Source organism: Nuphar pumila, chromosome 3 (genome assembly GCF_984573655.1).
Source record: "Nuphar pumila chromosome 3, dmNupPumi1.hap1.1, whole genome shotgun sequence".
NCBI classification, from domain to species: Eukaryota; Viridiplantae; Streptophyta; class Magnoliopsida; order Nymphaeales; family Nymphaeaceae; genus Nuphar; species Nuphar pumila.
The window spans coordinates 8,263,405-8,285,782 of record NC_143251.1 but is presented as its reverse complement, the minus strand read 5'-3'; the positions used below and the strand labels follow the sequence as shown (position 1 = coordinate 8,285,782).

The 22,378-nt window shown below is 37.5% G+C and overlaps 1 protein-coding gene across 2 annotated transcripts; it reads left to right on the top strand.

Moving 5' to 3' along the window:
* Positions 1 to 16,273: 16,273 nt before the first annotated feature.
* On the top strand, positions 16,274 to 21,156 carry LOC149841842 (uncharacterized). Of its 2 annotated transcripts, none has more exons than XM_090001185.1 (4): positions 16,274 to 16,419; positions 17,487 to 17,617; positions 20,066 to 20,491; positions 20,582 to 21,156. In XM_090001185.1, the coding sequence occupies exons 2-4, from the start codon at positions 17,513 to 17,515 to the stop codon at positions 20,798 to 20,800; spliced, it is 750 nt and encodes a 249-aa protein (XP_089857311.1). In that variant the 5' UTR covers positions 16,274 to 16,419; positions 17,487 to 17,512; the 3' UTR covers positions 20,801 to 21,156. The 2 variants fall into 2 exon arrangements, with proteins under 2 accessions (XP_089857311.1, XP_089857310.1); XM_090001184.1 differs by having other exon boundaries at positions 16,354 to 16,443.
* Positions 21,157 to 22,378: the final 1,222 nt, after the last annotated feature.

Here is a 22,378-nt window from a genome sequence, read left to right as displayed (position 1 = left end):
ACCCTATAACTAAGCTTTCACCTAAGTACTTTAGTCCTTACCAAGTTGTGGCAAGAATTGGAAAGGTAGCCTATAAGTTGAAATTACCTCCAACCGTACTCATTCATTCGGTATTTCATGTATCCCGATTGAAGCCATATCATGGACATCCTCCAAGTGAAGAAGTAATTGAGCATATCACAAGACAACCCACGAGCATTTTAAAATCCAAATTAGTGCATAGAGGTATAAGAAGAATTAGAAAATATTTGGTTGAATGAGATGATGAAGGAGAAGCATCGGCTACATGGAAATGGGATTATAACATGAAGAACAAATATCCTGAATTTAATCCTACAGGACTAGGATCATTTCAAGAAGGGGGGATTGATACGGGCCTAATTGGAGCTTCCCTAGCAGGAACAAGAGCAACCGAATGAGTGCACAACTAAGGGTTCAGATTGTAGCTGGCAATGCATGTGCAGTTAGTGAGGTCTGCCCAATCAACAAGAAAGATTTTCATCAACAACAGAAGTTAGGTGGTTTGCAACCAGAGAATAAGTGCATCACAGTGGAACTTGAAGTGAAAGCCGCTCAATGAGCTGGCGCACACTTCAACTCAGCTTATAAATACATGTTTGACTTTGTATTGAGCACTTTTGATCATTGTGAAGTTCGGTTTTCTAGGAATAAAAAAATATTTTCCCTTTTGGCTCCAGATTTAGAGAGTCTTCCACGTGAGGACAGGCTTCTTAGCTCATCCACAAGCTAATGAAGATTCACCTAGATTGCTTCGTCGATCTTCTACAACATTCAATCGAATTTAATTCAGTTTCATTCTTCTAAAGTTGATCAGCGAGAAGTTTATGGCCGGATCATGCTTGAGTTGAATGTCTTCACTTTCGATGACATTATAATTTGTCTAATGCACTGATTTAGTGTTTCAACTAAGTGCATTCTCAATGATTATGAGTTTTATATTAAGCTCTAGTTTAAGTGTGATTTCGTGCAGGAAATTACTGAGAATCAAATAGCAAGTAGCGCACTTCAGTTGATTGCATTCACATCGAACAACATCCAAATGCATCAGTGAATTGAGTTAACCTCAGTCATTGTTACAATCAAATGAGCTAAGTGCATCATCGACTGAGATTCCTCTGTCCATACTGTAGTTCGATGATTACTTTTAATTACAAGCAGAACGTCAAGTACTGGAGCTTCAGGGCTTCCATATGTTTGTCTATTGCAAAAGACTAAGTGCTCGAAACACTGGTGTGTGTTACTCACTACAACTCAAGCAAACTGATTACTCTGTGTCGTGCGAACGACTGTAGTGTTCGGTCTGTGTGCATAAACTGTCATTGCAATTAAGGCGCTTGCATGCGCTGAGTAGCGAAGACTTATAACTAGTGCCTGCATGCACATTGAAGCGTGACAAAGATCCCTAATTTTAGTGGGACCCTATCACAGAGGGGCGACACCTCCTCTCTCCTCTATAAATATCCCTCTCCCCCCTCTCTCTCTTACATAATTCTCACTCTCATTTTCTCTCTAACTCTCCCTCTCTCCTAAAAATTGCCTATTTTTCTCTCTCTAACCCAAGCCCTTCTCTCTATTTTTTCTATCTTGAACCTCCATCGAAACCCAAAGTTTTTTATGACAAACCTTTCTAGCTACTTCCCTCTCTTCATAGGTGGTCTTCATTCCCTTGAAGGAGTTTTGACGGGCCAGAATTGGCCTCTTGAGTATTGCCAACAGAAGTTCTGCTTAAGTTAGCAAAAATTCTAAAATAGTACTATGAAAGCATTGCTTAAGTTGGATTTAAATTGAGACAATTTTGCCAAAACTTAATCTAACCCCGCTTCTACTCATGAGAGGTTATGTTAAAATTTTATAAATATTTTTTAGCATTCAGAACTACTATAACAATAGATCTGGCAAAATTCTTCTAAAGATTTTTAAAAAATATAATTACTATAGCAAAAGTTTTAAAAAATATATATAATTTTTTTGAGAAATAGAGCTACTATAGCAGAGGTTCTGGCAATTTTTTTTAAAGATTTCTCAAAAAATTAGAATTAGTATAGCAGTAGTTCTAGCAAAAAATTTCTAAAGATTTTTGAATTTTTTAATTATTATAATCAAAGTTAAGGCAAAAAAATTTCAAACATTTTAAAAATTTTGAATTATTTTAGTAGGAATTATGTTTAAAAAATGTAATTTTAAAAATGTCAATTTTTATAAAGGAGATTCTATCAAAAAAAATTTAAAATCCTTTTTAGATATTCAAATCAATTTCTTTAAAAAAGCTTTATAAAAATATTTATGACGTAAAGTCATGTCAAAATTTTCATAACTCAAATTCAAGTTCAAAACCTTTTTTAAACATTTAAGTTATTACAGAGAAAACTTTGTAAAAAAATTTTAAAGATTTAAAATCATTTAAAAATAGTTTTTAGATATTTTTTTAAAAATAAAAAAATTCTTTAGTTTTTATAGGGCAGATACTGCCCAAAATTTAATATAAAATATAGTTTAATATAATAGAAAATTTACCAAAATAAATTGAAGAATGTTGTGATCTTTTGTTCTACCTCAAAATATCAAAAAACAATGTAAGTTATTATATCAAAAGCTTGTAATTTAAAATATTAAATATATTCTAGATACTTGTATCAGAATTATAAATATGAATTATGTTAGCATGAACAATATGCATACCTTATTCCATATTTGCATGCTTTGAACCATGTTCACATACATTAAATCATGTTTACATGTATTCATTTAGGTTAGTATGCTTTGAATACTTGTTATAAAGATTGTTGTTCAATAATAAGATAAGGGTTTAATGAAACCCTATAGGCTTTGAATTAAAATGCCTGAAATTATTGTGTATAAAATAAACTTTTTTGACTAGGCTATGATCAAGGTTCGAGTGACATTTATTGTCATGAAGCATATTGATGAGTGTGTAGCATGTGATTATTATTGAAAAATATCATTGTATTAAAATTTTTCTTATGTATTAATTGTTAAATGAATCATGCTTACACATAAACTTAAAGTGATTTTCTGTCTTCATAGGCGAAGTGCCTATATATACAGAGCAACATTGAATGTGTTGAAAAAACTAACAAAAAAACATGACATAATATAGTTGTGGCTTACCTTGGAAAGGGTAGGTGTTACAAGCTTTGAGTGACATGTAAAAATATTTTTGAGAACAATGGATTCCCATGGGTCTCGAGTCACTCACAAGTTTTGAAGACCGGGATAAGTGACTGTCCAAACTTTTGCAAAGGTTTCAAGATGCATTTGAAGCAACATTATAGTGGCCTTTGGGAGAATTCTTTTGGTTGCAAACCATTCTCCTTGGGATCCGTACACTAGTCATTTGGGGTAATTAAAATACACATGACATAATGAACCCTCAGATGATCTCAGTTGTACGACGATTAGTGGCCTGCGAGTACCTACAGGGTTAATAAATATCGAAACAAAAACTCAAAAATTTGAATAACTACTTGTAAAACAATGGACAATGTTATTTATATGAGTGATTATTTGCATGATACTAAATACATTTATGCTTATTTTTATGACTTGAATATGAATTGTATAAGTAGAATTAAATCAAGATTCCTGAATATGGTTTGATATCTTAAGTTACTTGAAATTGGTAATTACTTACCAGGCCGTCATAAGTTTGACCCCATTTTATGGAGAATACATGTTTAGGTGTGGAGTAATCTATGTTGCAGTAGATATTAGACATGAGTGACATTGAATAATTCAGATTTTCAAGATCTCGAGATTAATTTAGGATTTGTTTTAAATTTTAATCCTAAATATTTTATTATCTGGACCTTGTGTAAAGGACTGTGTATATAATGCTTGTTTAAATTTAAATTATGTCTTTCTTTATATTGTGGTTTATAGAATGTAACTCACCCGATGTTTTAAACCAAAGCTTAAAACGTTTTCTGCTATTTACTTTAAAAGAAAATAAAATTTTAAAATTTTTACTCATTTTTCAAAAGATTTTAAATCTCAAGGCATTACAACTTGCACCTATGATTTCTAGCTCATTAGTTAGGTACCTTCATTAGTAGCCAATATTAACCCACACACACACATATATAATTATGTTAGTAGTTTCTTAGGTTTTTTTATTCAAATATGACCATACAAATGTAATCTATATGTTTGGTTTTGTCTAAACCAACTCTTAGATTATCCAATTACAAAATATGATCAGATGTTTTAGAGCTTTAAAATCAACAATTCACAATTTTTGCAAATTTTAAAGCATAAAAAAAAGTACAATTCAAGTGTTGATTCCTACCAAATAGTTTGTTAAAAAAAAAGATTTCCAAGTGTTGATTCCTACCAAATAGTTTGTTAAAAAAAAGATTCCTACCAAATAGACCATGGGAGACATTTTTAGAGTTAGATTTACTAAAAAGTGCCAAAAATGTCATACTGTATGTAGTTGTTTCTTGTGGTTTGCTCTGATAAGAGTACATGTGTTGAGCTACCAAGAAGCAATAACCACTAAAGAAGCTAAAACAAAACCTAACAGAAAAGGCATTGAATTATTGATTGTCGTTAAGACCTTTATAACTGCGTCCAAATCGACCATATATATAAAGAGAGAGAGAGAGAGAGAGAGAGAGAGAGAGAGAGAGAGTTGGGAGTAAGATCATATCACCCTAAGTAAGAACTACGTGTCAATTTGGATCCATTCAGATCGGCTTAATCAAATTATTTCAAATCTGGATCAGTATTTTATGTCAGTTTTATGCACGGATTCGATCGGTTAAAATCCAATTCAATTTGTAATTGTTCCATGTAAAATTACTTGTTTCCAGTCGTCGTTTATGGATCCAGTATTTATGATTATTTACAGTTTGGATCTGGATTCAACATTATTTTATCAGATCTGGGCTTTAATGTGGCTCTATTGCATACAACTCAGATTTGGATTCAGGTCACATGATTCAAACTGATCCCATTTGTTTGCACCTATGCCATGTGGCAGTTCATAGTAAGTGAAGGGCTTGAAGAAAATTAAATCATGGATCTGGACCCCACTCACTATCCAATTGGCCTTTGATACCATATTAGGCCTAGTCAGATCAGGTTCAAGCTCAACTTTGAAGCCCAAGCGATTGGCCTGGTGCTCCAAAGGGGGGGGGGGGGGGCTTGGCTGCTAGACGGGCAATCAAGGTTCAATTTTCATGGGTGTCACCCCTTTGCGCAAGCCAACGCATAGCATAGGCCCCAGGACAGGGGTTCTGGCCCCGGAGTTTTACGCTGCCAGAATGATGAACGTAGGTATGTCACGCTGAGCCGGTGTGACAAGGTTTTCATGCCAGGTGTGGTTTCTTCGTGTTATAAATTCAAAATAGCAATTGGCCTCTTCTTGCATGGTAGCATAGTAGGTTAGCCATTTGATCTTTAATTTTACCCTTTTGGTATCTAGCTCGGTCTCATAAGGCTATTCTTAAGGTATGTTTGGAAGTGAGAAAATTTTTGCAAGAAAAAAAATTGGCTATGAGAAGTTTTGATATAATAACTTTTCTAAATAAAAAAAATTCACTTGTTTGTGTAGCATTAGAAAAACATAATGAAAAATGTGAAAAAATGAGAGAGACCTGAAAATGGTGGTGGGTGGAAGGAAGATGAAGGAAACTCCTCTTGTGGCAGCCGATGGGATGAGACATGTTGTGGTTGAATGGTTGCCTTAATTAAAAATAATTTTTGATAGAAAAAACCATCATAGAGAAATTTTCTTATAAAAATCACACTTTTAGATTTTTTTTTCAAAATTTTTCTCTTGTTTTGGAATGCTTAGAAAAGTTGCAGTTTTTTTCTTTCTTACTTGCATATTTTTTACAATTTTCTTACTTTCAAATGCACCCTTAAGGCGCGTTTGAAAGTGAGAAAGATGTAGGAAAAGTGATACAAAGTAAAAAAAAAATGACATTTTTTTTTACCCTTTCAAACAATAGAAATTTTCTCTCTGAGAGAGTTTGTCTAAATGTACATTTTTTTTACATAAAACATTCTCTAGGGAGTGTGGAGGAATGTTTCTAGAAAAGTTTTCCCTCTTTTTGAGTAGAAGAAGGGGAGAGTTCAACATAACCCTCTTACTCTCATTTGTTTGAGACCTTCCCTTCTACCATCTCACCATCACCTAGAGGAACGAGGCCACCTCAGTGAGTTGGACACCTCCTCGACCTCGATGTCGAGGGCATCAATCCAAGACTGGTAGTGATCGAGCGCCTATGGGTGGCTGACAACCAGCTTCACACTAGAGAGAGAGGTGCCTGGGGAGGAGAGGAGCCTTGGTACGCGATGCACACAGGCTGGTCGGATGATCCAAACCTGGGAGAATCTCCTGGCCCGACTTTCCAGAGCACCGGATTGTCGGCCTTGTAGAGCCTCTCGAGCTCCTGGACCATCATCTCTTGGGCTAACTGCAACGAGAAAGAGGTGTCCAACCAACCTCAATTGGAGGATGAGTAAGAGAAGAAAAAGAGTAGGAGGAAGAAAGATTAAGAAAAAGGAGAGGGATGGTTTCCATTTTATTTTTCTCATGCACTCAAACAAGTAAAAAAAACTCATTTTTAGAAAAATTATCATACCAAAACTTCTCATACAACAACAACAACGCCTTCATCCCAAAACAATTGGGGTCGGCGATATGAACCAACAAAGAAAATCATTCTGGGTCTTCCACATGAATCCTTCTCCTCCAATCATTTCTATCCAATGCCATGTCCTCGGTGAGGTTCAAAGCCTTCATATCCTTTCCTATCATCTCCATCCAAGTCTTCCTAGGCCTACCCCAACCTCTTTTAACCAATATAGTTTCCCATTTCTCCATCCTTCTAATTGGAGCATCATTAGGCCTTCGTTGAATATGTCCAAACCACCGTAAATGATTTTCTTTGATCTTATTTTCAATGGGTGCAATGCCTACCTTCTTACGTATCTCATTGTTCTGAATCTTATCTTTTATTGTATTTTCACACATCCATCTAAGCATACGCATCTCAGCTACACTCATTTTTTGAATTTGATGTCTCTTGGCAGCCCAACATTTCGTACCATATATTAAAGCAGACTTAATAGTCGTCCTATAAAACTTTCCCTTCAACCGCAATGGCATTCTATGATCGCACAACACTCCAGTTGTACTTTTCCATTTCATCCACCCAACCTTTATCCTATGATTTACATCTCTATCAACTTCTCCATACTTTTGAATGATAGATCCCAAATAATTGAAACAATCATTCACCGGTATTTCTTGCTCACGAAGCTTCACTACACTCCCATCACTACTTCGTTGCTTACTAAACCGACATTCCTTATATTCTGTCTTAATCTTACTCAACTTAAAACCTCTTGTTTCCAATGTCTGTCTCCATAATTCTAACTTAGCATTAACCTCAGCTCTAGACTCATCAATCAAAACAATATCATCAACAAACAACATACACCACGGCACATTTTCTTGAATTGATCGCGTAAGCTCATCCATCACTATAGCAAATAGAAAAGGGCTTAAAGCAGATCATTGATGTAACCCAACCGTTATAGGAGAATTGGTTGTCACCCCTCCACAAGTGCGGACAATGGTTACTACTCCTTCATACATATCCTTAATTATACTAATGTACTTGAGAGAAACACCTTTCTTCATCCTTGTCCACCAGAGAACGTTCCTAGGTACTCTATCGTATGCCTTCTCCAAATCAATAAAAACCATATGCAAATCTTTGTTCCTCTATCTATTTCTCTCAATAAGTTGTCTAAGAAGATGTATAGCTTCCATAGTTTATCTTTCAGGCATAAAACCAAATTGATTCTCCGATATCATGACAACCTTCTTCAACCTAGACTCAATCATCCTCTCCTAAAGTTTCATAGTATAACTCATGAGTTTTATACCACGATAGTTTGTGCAATCTTGTATATCACCCTTATTCTTATATAGAGGCACCAAAGTACTCTTCCTCCACTCATTAGGCATCTTATTTGTCCGCCAAATCTTGTTAAAAAGATTCGTCAACCATTCTAATCCTTTCTCTCCCAAGCATTTCTAAGCCTCGATAGGTATATCATCTGGGCCAACAGCCCTTCTTGATTTCATTTTCTTCAAAGCCTCTGCAATTCATCTGTGTTCGCCAAAACTTCTCATAGGCAAAAAAAAAAAGATTCCTATGAAAAGTTTTCTTGCATTCAAAAGTGCCTGTAGACAGGAGCAGATTAGATCGGGGCCACCCTTGATGGATTACCGTCAACTGTCCCTTTGATGCCGTTCATCTGTGAGATATATATCTTAGATGGGTCACACACATTTTTTTTAGAGCCATTGATGTTGATGTTGAAGATGAATGACATCTAAAACATAGGGACAAGTGAAAATAAACTCAAAACACTTGTTTTTGAAATGTTCATCAAAAGGATGAGGTGGCATTAGAGGGACCCCTGACAGTAATCTTTCAGTGATTGGTCCAGTCATAGGTCCATTTAAGTGGGGACAAGCCATTGAGTCTTTTCTGTTATTATAATGTAATATCTTTATTGCTTGTTTTCTATTGTTAAACAAGCATACTGTAGTGTTGAATAGAAATTCGGGTTTTCAAGGGTCCGGTATGATTCAGTCCCAACTCATCGAATCCGGTAGGGTCAGGGCTTGTAATTAAGGAGTCTGATTAAATATCTAAGTGAGACCCGTGAGGTCCGGTTATTACACAGAGCTGAGATTTTTTTTTATAGGCCAAGGGGACCCAACTGCTAATTTGTTGGCCTCCAATTGGTAAAACCCTTAAATGTTCTCCTTACCCACAGCTCAGTACACCCAGTTTTGACCTTGCAACAAGGGATGCCATCCACGGGTTTCTAACTTGTAATGTCCCGTCAACTTAGTGACATTCACAAGTCTCCTCTACCAGATTAGCTGAGCCCCTGAAGCCACACACAGTTGGGTATGGTTTATGACATTTCATACTAAACCCGAGTTTCAATTAAGATATGCAATGTAAAAAAACATAAATTTTATTATTCTACCGTCTATAGACTAGTGTGTTTATATATATATATATATATATATATATATATATAGAGAGAGAGAGAGAGAGAGAGAGAGAGAGAGAGAGAGAGAGAGAATCTTTAGTGGCAGTGTTGACCACCACTAAAGACCAGGCAGAAAAACCCTATTTAGCGGCGGTCAAGAAACACTGCTCAAGACTCTTTGGCATTTTTTGGATGTGCGGCCCGTGGCCATCCGTCAGAGCATCGTTAGATGATACAAGTTTTGGTGTGTATGTGTGTAGATTGGGCCAAGTTTCAAACCTAGTACCATCACTTCTTAGTCTGATCCAAGTCTCAATTTACCTATTTATGCATAGGTCCGACCCAAACCCATTGACCACCTTGCTTTATGTGGCCCACCTCTGAAAGCTAAGGACATACTCGTGTGTCTGTGGGGTTTGATCTGGTGCCTTCGTCTCAACACCATCACAACCACCCCGCTGCCCACATGGGCGACCCCGGTGGTGGTGATGCCCCTATTATTAGAAATAGTCTCTTATCAAGAAAGAAACTCGTGTACCATTTGAACTCAATTATCCACCAATATGAGAGTAGGGGTGGGCATTGGGCCAGCCTGACCCGCAAACGGACTGGGCTGGCCCGATTCTTAACAGGCTCAGGTTTGAAGAGAAGCCCATGGCCCAGCCCATTGGCCCAATGGGCCTATGTGAAGCGAGCCAGGTCTGGCCTTACCCAATCTTAAAATGCATAAATGCTTGATTGAAATTTTGTGTTAACGAGAGAATAACAAGTTTTAAGGCAACTAATTAGATAAATAGTAATAATTAACAAATAGCAAGTTCTCATGCAATTAATTAGGTAAAATAGAATAGTTATTCAAGTTACTATGTAATAGTTAATTAAAAAAAGTTATATTATTAAAAAAATCATAAATAACTTAAGCCCATCTGACTTGCCTAGTAGACCGTGAGCCAGCCCAAACCTGGCCCACGTATATAATAGGCCTGGTTTTGGCTTACCTAACAGGCTCAGGCCTAAAATCATGACTCAAACTCAGCCCATGGCATGCTGGGTTAGCTTGGCTCATCAGGTTACCGGGCCAGTTGCCCACCCCTATATGAGAGCAGATCAGGTCAGGGGTACCTGACAGTAATGCCAGTCTGGACCAATCAAACATCCTAACCAAGTCATGCTCTTCTTGATCAACCCCACTTATGAATCAAAGATTATCCAAATGATAATCTTCAATTACAAAATTCTCAAAGACAATAGACTAATTGTTAAAATAGAAAATGACTGTATTATATGTCAAAAATGATGTGTTCTTACAAATGTCTCATAATTTTTGAAATCTCCCATGCCCAAATTCATAAATTGTTGAATTTAAAAAGACTCTTTTACCCTTTGCACAAACTTTTTTTTTTTCAGATATGCAAACTTCCTTCCAAATATGAGAATATGTGAATTTGCTCTCAAATATGTGAATTTACTCATAAATATATAAATTTTCTCTTATATATGCAAAATTTTTCTCAAAAATGAGAATATTCAATTTTTTTATGGAGATTCACATATGTGTGAAGACATTCACAAATATGATAGTATATAGTAAAAGAAAGTTCACACATTTTAGAGATATTCTCAGCCAAAAAGTATGGTCATATATATATATATATATATATATATATATATATATATATATATATATATATATATATATATATATATATATATATAGTGGCAGTTGCGTACTACTCACCTGGCGATATCCTAGTGGACTCTTGCATGCTAAAAGACTTAGTGCTTTTGAAGCATCGCTAAAGGTTTTTTAAACTTTAGCAGCACCCTTTAGGTTTTTTGCCTGGCATTCGTAAATGTGTGAAGACATTCACGTGCGAAGGTCAAGACATTAAAAAATGTGAAAATATTTAGTTAAAAAAAGCGCATACATTTTGGGGACATCATAGCTCATGGTTGTGAATGCAGAAGGGACATTCATAGGTATATGTTTATATGTCTTATTTTGTTGTATTTTTTAAATAAATATCATATATTTAAGAAAAAAATTATATATTTAAAAAAATCACATATTCAAGAGAAAATTTGCATATTTAAGAAGAAAATCACATATTTAAGAGAAAATTCACATATTTAACAAAAAAATTGTATATTCACATATTTGAGAGAAAATTCACATATATAAGAAAAAAATTCGCATATTTAAGATAAATTTGACATATTCTCATATTTGGGAGGAAGTTCTCGTATCTGAAAGAAATTTGTTTGTCTGAATGGTAAAAAGGTATTTTTAAATCTATAAATGTACAAATTTGGACATCCGGTAGATTTAAAAAATTACAAGACATTTCATGAAATGTATAATTTTATCGTACAATATGACCATTTTACGTAGTTAAAAAAACAACTTGCGGTAGCCATGTTTACGAACCATTTGGTTCAATCCAACCCATTTTTTGAGATACCCAAATCAATATAATTTAAACAAACGAGATTAACAAATTAAACAATAAGAAATCCAAAAAACACTAGAGAAAACAAACCATAACAAAAGATACCAGATACTCGAGATAGAAAAACACCCACGATCTCAAATCAAAGAGGATGACCTCAGGATCCAACCGCCCAAGTGAACCATCTCAAAGATGAACAGTGCTCCATGCACATCATCTTTTTAGGGGAAAATGCTATTGGCTCAGAGGAACTGTAGTTTTGGTTTTCGTGCGGTTATATTTATCCTCATGCATATTGGTAGGAGTCCGCATAACACCTTACTAATTATCCAGAAAAAAAAAGAGTGATGCAAACAAAAGCCCAAGTGCCCACCATTCCTTCTTGGTCAATGTACACTTGAACTTTAGTTGTGTCCGCCTGAGCCCGTAAGAATGATCACATATTTGAGATGCATAGTTACCATCAGGACATGAAATTGCACGTCCAACCCCATGAAGTAATATATATAAAAAAATTGGTAGGTGCTCAAACGGATGTGATGGACGCTCAACATCAATTTCTACAAAAGACCTTTACTGGTACAATAAAAGTATGCGCCTGTAAAGATCTTACACCTTTAGTGGCGCATTAAAAACAGTAAAAGTCTCGGGCAAAATGTCTCAGACCTTTACTGGCACACAAGTTTAGTACGCTTTGAAGATATTTTTACGAAAGTTGGCGTTCAGCATTTGTCGCGCATGAGTGACCTCCATTTGAGCACCTAACGAGTGAGCAGCTATGCATCTCTCTCTCTCTCTCATATATATATATATATATATGTGCTACAATCGTTTCTATGGCCCTTTAAATCCCTCTTCATCCCTTTTTTCATCAACTCTTTTACTAGTGAAGCACTTTGCTCGATTTTTTGGGTGGTTTACTCTTTGAATCATAAGGACGTCCGGGTTTATTCTTTGATTGAAGTTAACATGGCAAATTTGGCCTTCTCGGGTTGCGATGTCCTTATGATTCATTGTGGTGCAGATTTATTTATTTATTTTGAAAGGTGTAGATTTATTAAAGTCAAATATCTTTGAAGGGTATTTTGTGGAGTTGAAAGACTATTCAACATGCTATTTCCTGGCGAGTTTGTAATATAGCAAATGGACTCATTCTGGACAGAGCCATGGTGTGGCCCCGTTCTCCTTGAGCAACTTTCAGGTGAGAGTTATGCACTCATTGAGAATCAACTAGGTTTGTCTGTTGAGACTGTGAGCACTACTTCTTCAATTTACTGCGCCACCACCACCATCATGACTCTAGCTGCTGCCTCCATCCCCTCCTGCTCTCTTACTCAGATTTTTTTTCCTTCCAATGGGATGTATCTGCCAAGAGGGATAAGGGCGTATGGTGAGGCTCCCTGATCCTCAAGGATGATGATTGATAATGTATTATGGAACCAATGTTGCAACTTGCAATTATACAAGCATTAAATATCAACAATGTAGTTTGCATTTCATGCAAAAAAAAAATCCGCTTCACCATGGCTGTCATATGATTGGCTGGGGTCAAGTTAAGAGATCCGTGGACCGGTCCAATCACTGAATCTGTCCTCTAGTGACGGTTCACATGAGTCTCATTTAACGTGTCTAGCTTGGTTTAATTTCTTAAATGTTGCAGATCCAGTGATCTGTCAGACACAAAACACAGAAAATATAGCTGTGCGTGTAGGATTTTCTGGTTTTTGGCATTTTTTGTACACATTACTATTTTTTAAAATGCTCACAGGAATGAGAGTCGATTTTTTTTTTTCGATATAAAAAGTTAGGGTTTGGCACACCCCTACCCGTTATACAACCATATGCCATTGGGATTAGAATCCCAACACAAGGTGACGTGCACTAACTGCTCCTGCCAACCCTTCATGTAATGAGAGCCAAAGTTTTGACAAGGATTGTAAGGGGTCAACGGGATTCCTCTAATTTTCCACATTGCTAGGATTCTTTGAAGTTGATACCTTATTGCCAGTTGATAGTGACAATGCTTATCAACTGATATCTCTCCATGAGGGAAGAAATTTTAGTCATTGAATGCAAATAATAATACTTAATAATACTTCTTAAAGATAGATGGAGGGCATCATTGTGCAATATATATATATATATATATATATATATATATATATATATATATATATATAACATGCAATGCATTGTGGTATACATGTCATTTACATATTTATTTTTGACTTTTTATTGAGATAAGGATGCCCCCATCAGGAGAGAGAGAGAGGATGCTATGGATATATGAGAGAGAATTAGGTAGTTTAGAAAGTTATTTATATGTAGATATTGAATTATCAATATATATATATATATATATATATATATATATATATATATATATATATAGAGAGAGAGAGAGAGAGAGAGAGAGAGAGAGAGAGAGAGAGAGAGAGAGAGAGAACATTCAACATTACCAAAATACATCCAACAAAATATTGGATGAGAGAACATAGGAGTAAGACAACCACAATCTAGATGGTGACTGTGCACGTACAGTTCATAGTACAAGCTGATCAAACCCTCGTCTCTACTATATAATTGAAGAGCCAGATACACATCAGACATAACCCGCTGGCGAAGCCTTCCAAAATCGAATTTGATGCCCCTGAAGAAGATGTTGTTTCTTTCAGTCCATATCACCCACCATACTGAAAACAACCATACCCACCACAATAATCTCTCTTTATTTTTGTGTCGTAAAAATCATGGGACCAAGCAAGAGGTCCTGAATAACGAAACTCGAACGAATTTGAACAGACGGTGCACCCCAAGTTTAAAAAAATAGGTCTAGAATGATCGAGCAAAACCAAAATAGGTGAGTCGTGCCCTCTTCTGCCTTCTCACAAAGAACACACATGCTGAGAAATTGAATATCCCCCGTTTCCCGCGCCAAAACTTTGGCCCTTGGAGCGGGCCCCTTACCCCACATACAATTAGTGGGAAACCAGTCCATCCCGAAAGGCAACAAGGAATGATAAACTTGCTTAATGGAGAACCTATCTCCGCTCACAATGACCCATTGAAGCCACAAACGATCATGGACAGGCCTAAGATCCCTGCCACTGAAGGAGCGAAGTGTCTTCCGCCACTCAAACCAGAGGAACGAATGACACACTGAACTGGGCATCGAAAGAAGGGAGTCAGGTAGATTACCATATTTTTCCCTAACAAACGTAGCCCAAGGAGATGGAGATGTGGAAGCGACCCAAGCCCACTTCAAGAATAAAATGATACTCCTCTTTCTCTGAGTTGGAATCTCCAAGCCGCCTCAATGCCTCGAGAGAACGATCTGTTGCCAAGAAACAAGTGAGGTCTTTTTGTGAGATGCATTTCCCGACCAAAGGAAGTGCGAGAGCAAATGGTTAATCGTTCATTCTACTATATATTTATAATGTTGAGTACGATATTGTCTAGTAGACGTCACTGAAGATTTTTTGAACCTTTTTTTTTTATTAAGCCCTATAAATATGATTTATATAACTTATTTAATAATACAAATATTTTGAATCAGGTGTTTATGATTTGCAAATGAGAGAGAGAGAGAGAACAAATATACCGATTATTAATAAAAAAATCAGTTAAATTACATATACTCTTCAAATTAAAGAGTGTGTATAAATGTATGTGAGTGTTTCTTATGTGCATGTATGTGACCCGTTCCCAAGAATGGGCAGTTCTCTAGTAATTTCTTAAATGCCAATATTCAAACTTATTGAATGCAATGCACATAGTTTCTTTAAGTGTCGATATTATTGAGTGCAATGCACATAGTTTATTTTTTAAGTGTGAGTACAACTTTTTATGTTTTGCAAAACCATGTTTTAAGGCCCTCCGCTGACAGTGCTGCAAACCACTAATTTTTATTGGGGAAGTGTTATATAATACATAACCATTTGTGCATTGAAATATTGTGCACATATGGTTCAGGGCACATATGGTTCAGGGCAGAATATAACCTCAAAATGGTTTTTTTAGTTCTGAATTAGATTTTTGTCATTTTACTAAATCTGACCTAATGGGATATTGTTTAATTGGATTCAAAGAAAAGACTTAAATTCAGATGAAAAAAGTGGAAAAATGTTGGCTAAACTCGTGGGTTGCAATCCCATGAGTGAAAAATTGTAATCTTTTTATTTTTTTTAAAATTTTGGCATATCTGATCATGTAGATGTAATCAATATGTTTGATTTAGTAGAAACCAATCATTGGATCATGTTTTTCCGATGTGTATGTCAGATTTTCTTGGAGTTGAAAAATCAACGGCTTACAATGTACTAAATTTGTAACCATGGAAAATCATATTTTTAAGTCAAAAAATACAATCCAATGGTTGATTCCTACCATTTTTACCACGTCTAACACATCCACGGAGTCAGATTTGGTCAAAATGACCTGCTTTTATGAATTTCGACTAGGGAATTTGGAACCCATGAGTGTAACCAATATTTTCTCAAAAAAAGTTTGTGGATATGCATTTTATGTGTAATCGGATTCAAATATCCGTTACACTCCGATATAAGACTCCATACCGAATCCAAACCCGATTATTATGCAGATCGTTGTTTACTCCATCGAATTCGACTAAACGGATTCGGTTTCGGCTGAATATCCAAACCATTGGCATCCAAAATCCAACACTTTATGGTTAGAACTTAGACCTAATATAATAAAGTATAAAGCGAAACAGCGACCACTTGACTGGGACCGGGAAGAGACTTAACGAGGCAATTGGGCTCGAGCCAACAGGGTCTGTGGTGGTGCAACGGACACACTATGTATAGCCTACCGAGGGGTTGCTCATCTTGGTTGTGAGGAGCGGAGGAGTTGGAGGGGAACACTTCTATCTGCTAAGGTACCGTGCTGCAACATAACCATGGTGAATAGCCCTCTTCTTTGTTAAATTTAATCCAATATGCCTATTTTTTCCATGTGGGTGTCTGTGATTTTATGGTTTAATTGCTGGAGCATCTTTGTTTATTTCAAGATTTTGTGCACCAACGTAGTGCTGAGACGTGGGGAGCCCCCCCAATGTTTTTGTGTGTTCATTTTGGTGCACATTACTTGTTCGATGAAATTCTTGAGACAAACATGGCGATGTGGAATGGTTATTTGTTTTCTGTTTTTGGTTTTGATAGTTGATGGTTAGGGCCAAGTATTGTTTTGGACGAGGTTTCGTTAAGTGTCTGTTTTCCCAGATAAGTTTTGGGGAGAGTTTGTCCTCTTGTGTTGGTGATTACCATCGGTCGGACTAACATTTCCTGTGGGGCGAACAATAGTAAGCCATGATCAATCGGTGGCATGCTGTGGTTGGGATGCAGCATTGGTCGAAACGGAGATTTGGGAATCATGTACAGCCATTTATTTTGATGATAGCCAACTCTACGCTTGAGATGAAAAAACATGAGTGATGGAATTGTTTGCTTATAATTTTTTGGGTCGGATTTTGTGTGATTAAGCTAAGCTTGTTCAGTTTCTTCCAGAGATTTGAGTAGCCATCAAGAAGTTGAAAGAGATTTTATTTATGATCCCTTTCTCTCTCTCTCTGAAATTTCATGTTTATTTTGAGATAAAGTGGAAATGTACTGGAAAGAAAGAAAATCTGACATTTAGATCAGATAAATAAAGTTCTCACAACGGGAAGGCACTCTTCTCTAACTTTAATTTCAAAACCAATAAGGCGAAACTTGCTATTGTCGACTAGAGAGCAGTAAATCCCATCTCTCTCTCTCTCTCTCTCTCTCTCTCTCTCTTCACGATGAAAAGTCTGTATTATGCGATCTTGTTTATTACTCTGAGATTTGACAGTCTGTTATCTCTTTAGGCGTTACATTTCTTGTCGTAGTCCAGCTTATGTCTATAAAATGAAAATTTAGTCTGTTAACTGTAGCAGTATGCACTGAAAACTGAACCTGGTTACAGGTGTAGGAAGCCCGATACTGGTAAAAATGGCAGTTCCAGTTCCTTCACTGTATATGCCTGGTTGGGCCCATTGTAGACTTCCAACGGGAACATCTTCAAGAACCCCTTGCATTTGTTTTTGGAGGCTCAAGGTTCGTCATTTTCCTAGTTAGTATTCATTGGCTGATCCCTTTCATTGTAGATTCTACAAATTCAGTATTTTATTTCTTTTTGCTTTCCTTTTAAGGGCGTTTTTGTGGGTATATTGGGTTCATGGATGGATATGCTTTGGTGTCTTTTATAGGAAGTTCGTCTTTGATATTGTACGAACTGAAACCAATGCCAACTCCATTTTTCTGTGGGGCCCATAGTCAACAAGCGTTTCTTTTCACGTTGTCCATGCATTTAATACGAAAATCATTTCACACCACCCCACTGCGAATGGATTTACGTATGAATTTTTTCACACATGAGATGGTGTTAGACCCTTCAAAATTTCCGAAGTAGCTGGTTCGGAAGAAGGCTCGAAAGGTATGCATCATGGGATATACTATATATTTTTGTGGATCCTCTAAATGAGGCTCACTTTTAATGGACGGGAATTACAATTTAAGCATGAAGGATTCAAGATGATCGAACCTGAGATTCTTGGATCGTGGGACTTGTGGTACACTTGTCAGAGGTGATGAATCTTGTTGTACACGGTGGGGAAGAAGTCCGAGATTTCTCGTAGTTGTAGATTGGGTAAAACAGTGGAAACAAGGTTAAACAGCTAAATCAGGTCGGTGCAGTTTGGACTCGGTAAGCGTTTCTGGTGCAGTTTCGGTCAAGAATTGAAAGGACCTTGTATAGGGGTTCTAAGATCACCTAGGAACATGTGTAAGTGTCTGAAATATGTTTTAAATACACAGAGAGGCTGTTGATTGTCAGGAGTTATCAGTTTAGAGAATTCGGGTATGTCGGGTACTTGACATGATGCAATTTTGGGTTTTGAGGTCTAGGAACTCAACGGAAGCTATTCTAAGGCTAAGAAAGAGTTGTAGAGGTAACTTAGAGGTTTGTAGCAGGCTGATATAGAGTTTCCCACGTTCTGGAACTCGAACACACGATCAACAATGCAGAGATATTACTCGGCTCGTCGGGATAGCAAAAACACACAATCTAGGACACTGTGGGAGCTCAGGCTCCTAAAGGAGGCTGGACGTCCAACCCTAAGAGGTCTGGTACGTTGAGAACTAGAGAGGTCATGAGAGAGGAGAGACAGTAGAGAGAGAAACAAGAAAGAGAGAAGGGAGAGAGATAGACGTGAGAGAGAGAGTGAGAGTTATGAGAACTTCACTTAATCAATGCATAAAGAGGAACCTCAAACCTCTGTTTATATGTGAGACACCTGAGTTATAGTCTCTATACAATCACTTTATCTTAAGGCACAAAGAATCCTACTGAAAAATAAAGATAAAACAAAGACTCTAAAGTCCTTCTGACAGGACTCCTTCTCTAATAGGGACTCCTCACAAGAACAAATCATCTAAGGACTTTTTCATAATTAACTAACTTAATTAACTCTAATCAGTTTCTAGAATTAAGGGATGTCCTAAAGAACTCTCTAGTATGCCATGCCCCTTAGGTGGACCCCACTTCTTAATTGACTTGTCTCTTATGCTTGACACGTGTCATGCTTCTTTTTGTCTTGCTTTGGACTTTGGATCTTTGACTTATCACCTATTAGGGAAGTCATGTCAGCTACCATGTTATCAACCTGAGACCCGCACTATGCTAAGTGACCCCCCATAGGGCTCTGGATGTGACGTCTAAATCTTGATCACTGAATCTGGATCTAGTGTCATATTCTGGACCGTAACAGATGACCTTCCCATGATGGACTGCCTTTCCCATGGTAGTTTGGTGGGAATGAAACAAACGAAGCCCAAGTGTACTGTCTACCAGAAGTACTGACATGTACACTTAGCCCAAAGTAAACACTTTCAAGTGTGCTAACAAAGATGTCAAAATATGGAAGAAGCAAGAATATGGAATAGTTGGAACTCAAATAATAATTGGGTTATTTTAATAACTTTTTGAAATTGGTTAGCAGCATCAGCAACTATATGACTACAACAGGGGAAAAATAAGCTAACTGACTCTCGCTGTGAATGGTTGATTGAGATTCAGGGTTTGAGAAGATAACAAAGGCTATGGCATGAACATTTAGGTGTGCCTTTGGCAGAACATGGTAAACCAAGTTTATGAGTTGGTCGTGCTTCAGATGATGCTTGAATATATCTGTAGCTTTAGTACCATATCATGCGGTGCGAGGATTCAAAATGAGGGCACTTCCTTTTAACTCATGACCAAAGCTTAAGCCTTTATTTAGATATAGGGAAGCAATGAAGAACAGAGTACCCTTGACCCTTGAGTAAAAATACATGCACAGGTTAGCAGTTAAGGGTTGCAAAAGTCTAAAATATCTGCGAAAAAGAAATATTGCAGGTTAACAAGCAAAACCAAAGGAAGTTTTTAGTCCATCACTGTTAAACTTAGTCATGCATATGGTCAGTTCATGTGTTCTTGTAACTTATGGGCAATACCTATTCTAACAGGAGCGGTCCTTGACATCTCAAAGGCTTTTATCAAGGGAACCTTCGTCACTGTTGTATTTCCAGAACTTGAGGTGCACCGTGCCATGTGCAATAAATTCTGCTTTAGGGCCAATGGAAGGCCCTGAAAAATTTAATTTCAGTCAGGCAGTTGATGCAGTGAGAAATCTGTGCGAAAGTTGCCCACAACCTGTCAAGAGTTTTCCATGGAAGAAAGCGTTTGTCAACTATTTGCATCTCATCTTGGGGCTTGTTTATGTAGTGACCAAGTGCCTTTGTGTACCCTTGCTTGCTATTTCATCACTAAGTGAAATGTCATACTGTGCGCATGAGAAGAAAATGAGACTTATACCTATACCGCTATTGGCTGGGGCTGTCGTAGCAGGAATTTTGAAGGATTCGATGGTTGAAGTTTCCCAAGATCTTGAGGTCAGGATAATTTGTGTGGTTTTTGTTCTTATGTTCACACTATTGCTGTCCAAGTTTAAAGCAACTTATCCTGCATTAATTGATTGCCAGGAAGGAGATTTGCCATGGCATTTGTTAGCCATTGCAGCTGTGTTCGTGCTTCTCAAACTACTTGGGCCATACTACCCATACTGGGGGCGCATATTTATACCACACTTTGCTAATGGTGGACTGTGGAGAATACTTTGGTTCGCGTTTGTTTGGTATAGGCAGCCTCGGGAATCATTGAAGAGAATGGACATATCTATTGGTAATAACTGTTCATCGTAGAAGACCCATGCTCTAGTGGATGGCTCATATCATCGTCTTGGTCTCAGTACAGGGCTACATGATGACAGACTTGTCTCAGGTAGGCATTGTATTTAAGTGAGTTTTTGTGCGCATTATCTTTTTTCTTTTTGAATTTCTAATCCTATGTAAGTGTGGGTTTTGATTGGAAGCCTTTCCCAGTGCCCGGGGTAGAATGGTTCAAAGGTGTTTTTGGAATTGCATATAGCTGGTCTTTGTGAGTTGTAAAACGGAGTAATCTAGTTGTTCCTTTTATCTCAAAATCTGGAGTTTGATGCTACCAAGTGACCTGATGTAGGTGAATAATTGCGCATGGCTTATCTTTCAATGTTGTACCATGCAATTTTGTTTTCTGTGTGTGTGCGTGTGTGTTTCGACATTCATGTAATGCTTTTGAGTTGCGTGAATTGGAAGGGCAAAATATGGACTTGGGGTTGCCCCCTGTTTTATGTTGTGTATCATCAAGGCATGCTTATCGAGCCCACAAGGACTCCGCTGATCTGGTAGGGGCTACTTGTGAATGTCACCAAGTTGACGGGACGTTACAAGTTCAAAACTCACAAGGGTGTCCCTTACCACAAGGTCCCGGTGGGCAGGAGGGAACTCAAGGGTTTTACCAACCTACCAATCTGCGGCTGGTGATGGGGGTTCCCCTTGGCTTTGAAAAAAGAAAAGTCCATGCTTTACAATGTATTTTTGGCTGGAGGTGATGAAACGTATTACTTTTCTTTCCCAAGAGGTGCCAACCCTTCAGTTTCTTGTTTGGACAACATGAGACTAGGAGCGGCCTCTGCAGGTTTGGTGCAGAAAGTGGACAGATATGGTGCGACCTTTGGTGCCCACTGGATGAGGGTCATGATTCCTTGAGGGAACCCAATGCAAAAGTGACAACAACTCGTCGATACACTAAAGGCTCTAAATGGAAGCTGGTAGCTGGGATGGGAGTTGAGTATTTGGGTTGAAATTTGGTTAGACTACTATGGTGGTGGTTGTTTGGGCGAGTGAAGTTGAGAAGGTAATTTGTGGAAACGGGAAAGAAGGTGAGACGGTCTCTCAAAGTTGCGCTTGGTGACTGCCATCTCCTAACCGGTTGTAACTCCAATTCTGGGCCCCAAGGGGGTTGGTGTAGTGGGGTGGAGCCTTGGCTGCTAGACGGGCAGTCAAGGTTTGATTCTCTTGAGGGTCTACCCTCTGAGCAAGCTAACATGTAGCATAGGCCTTGGGGGCAAGGGTCCTAGCTTCGGAGTTTTATGCTGCCGACATGATGACCTTAGGTATGTCAGGCTGAGCCAGTACGACCAGGTCTTCATGCTGGGTGTTGGTTTCTTCGGGATATAAATCCAAAAAAAAAAGTCCAATTCTGAGAATCAATAGCTTTCACTTTTCCAAATGCATAAGCTCTTGGGTCGAATAAGATAGCTAGATGGTTAGATTGCACTATCATAGTAGAGGGGACTCGAGTTTGAATCTACGGGATTATCACCAGCTTGCCTATCAAAAAAAAAAAAAGAGCATAAGATCCCTTGAGCTCCCAAAGAGAGCCTAAATGGCCGTTCTGAT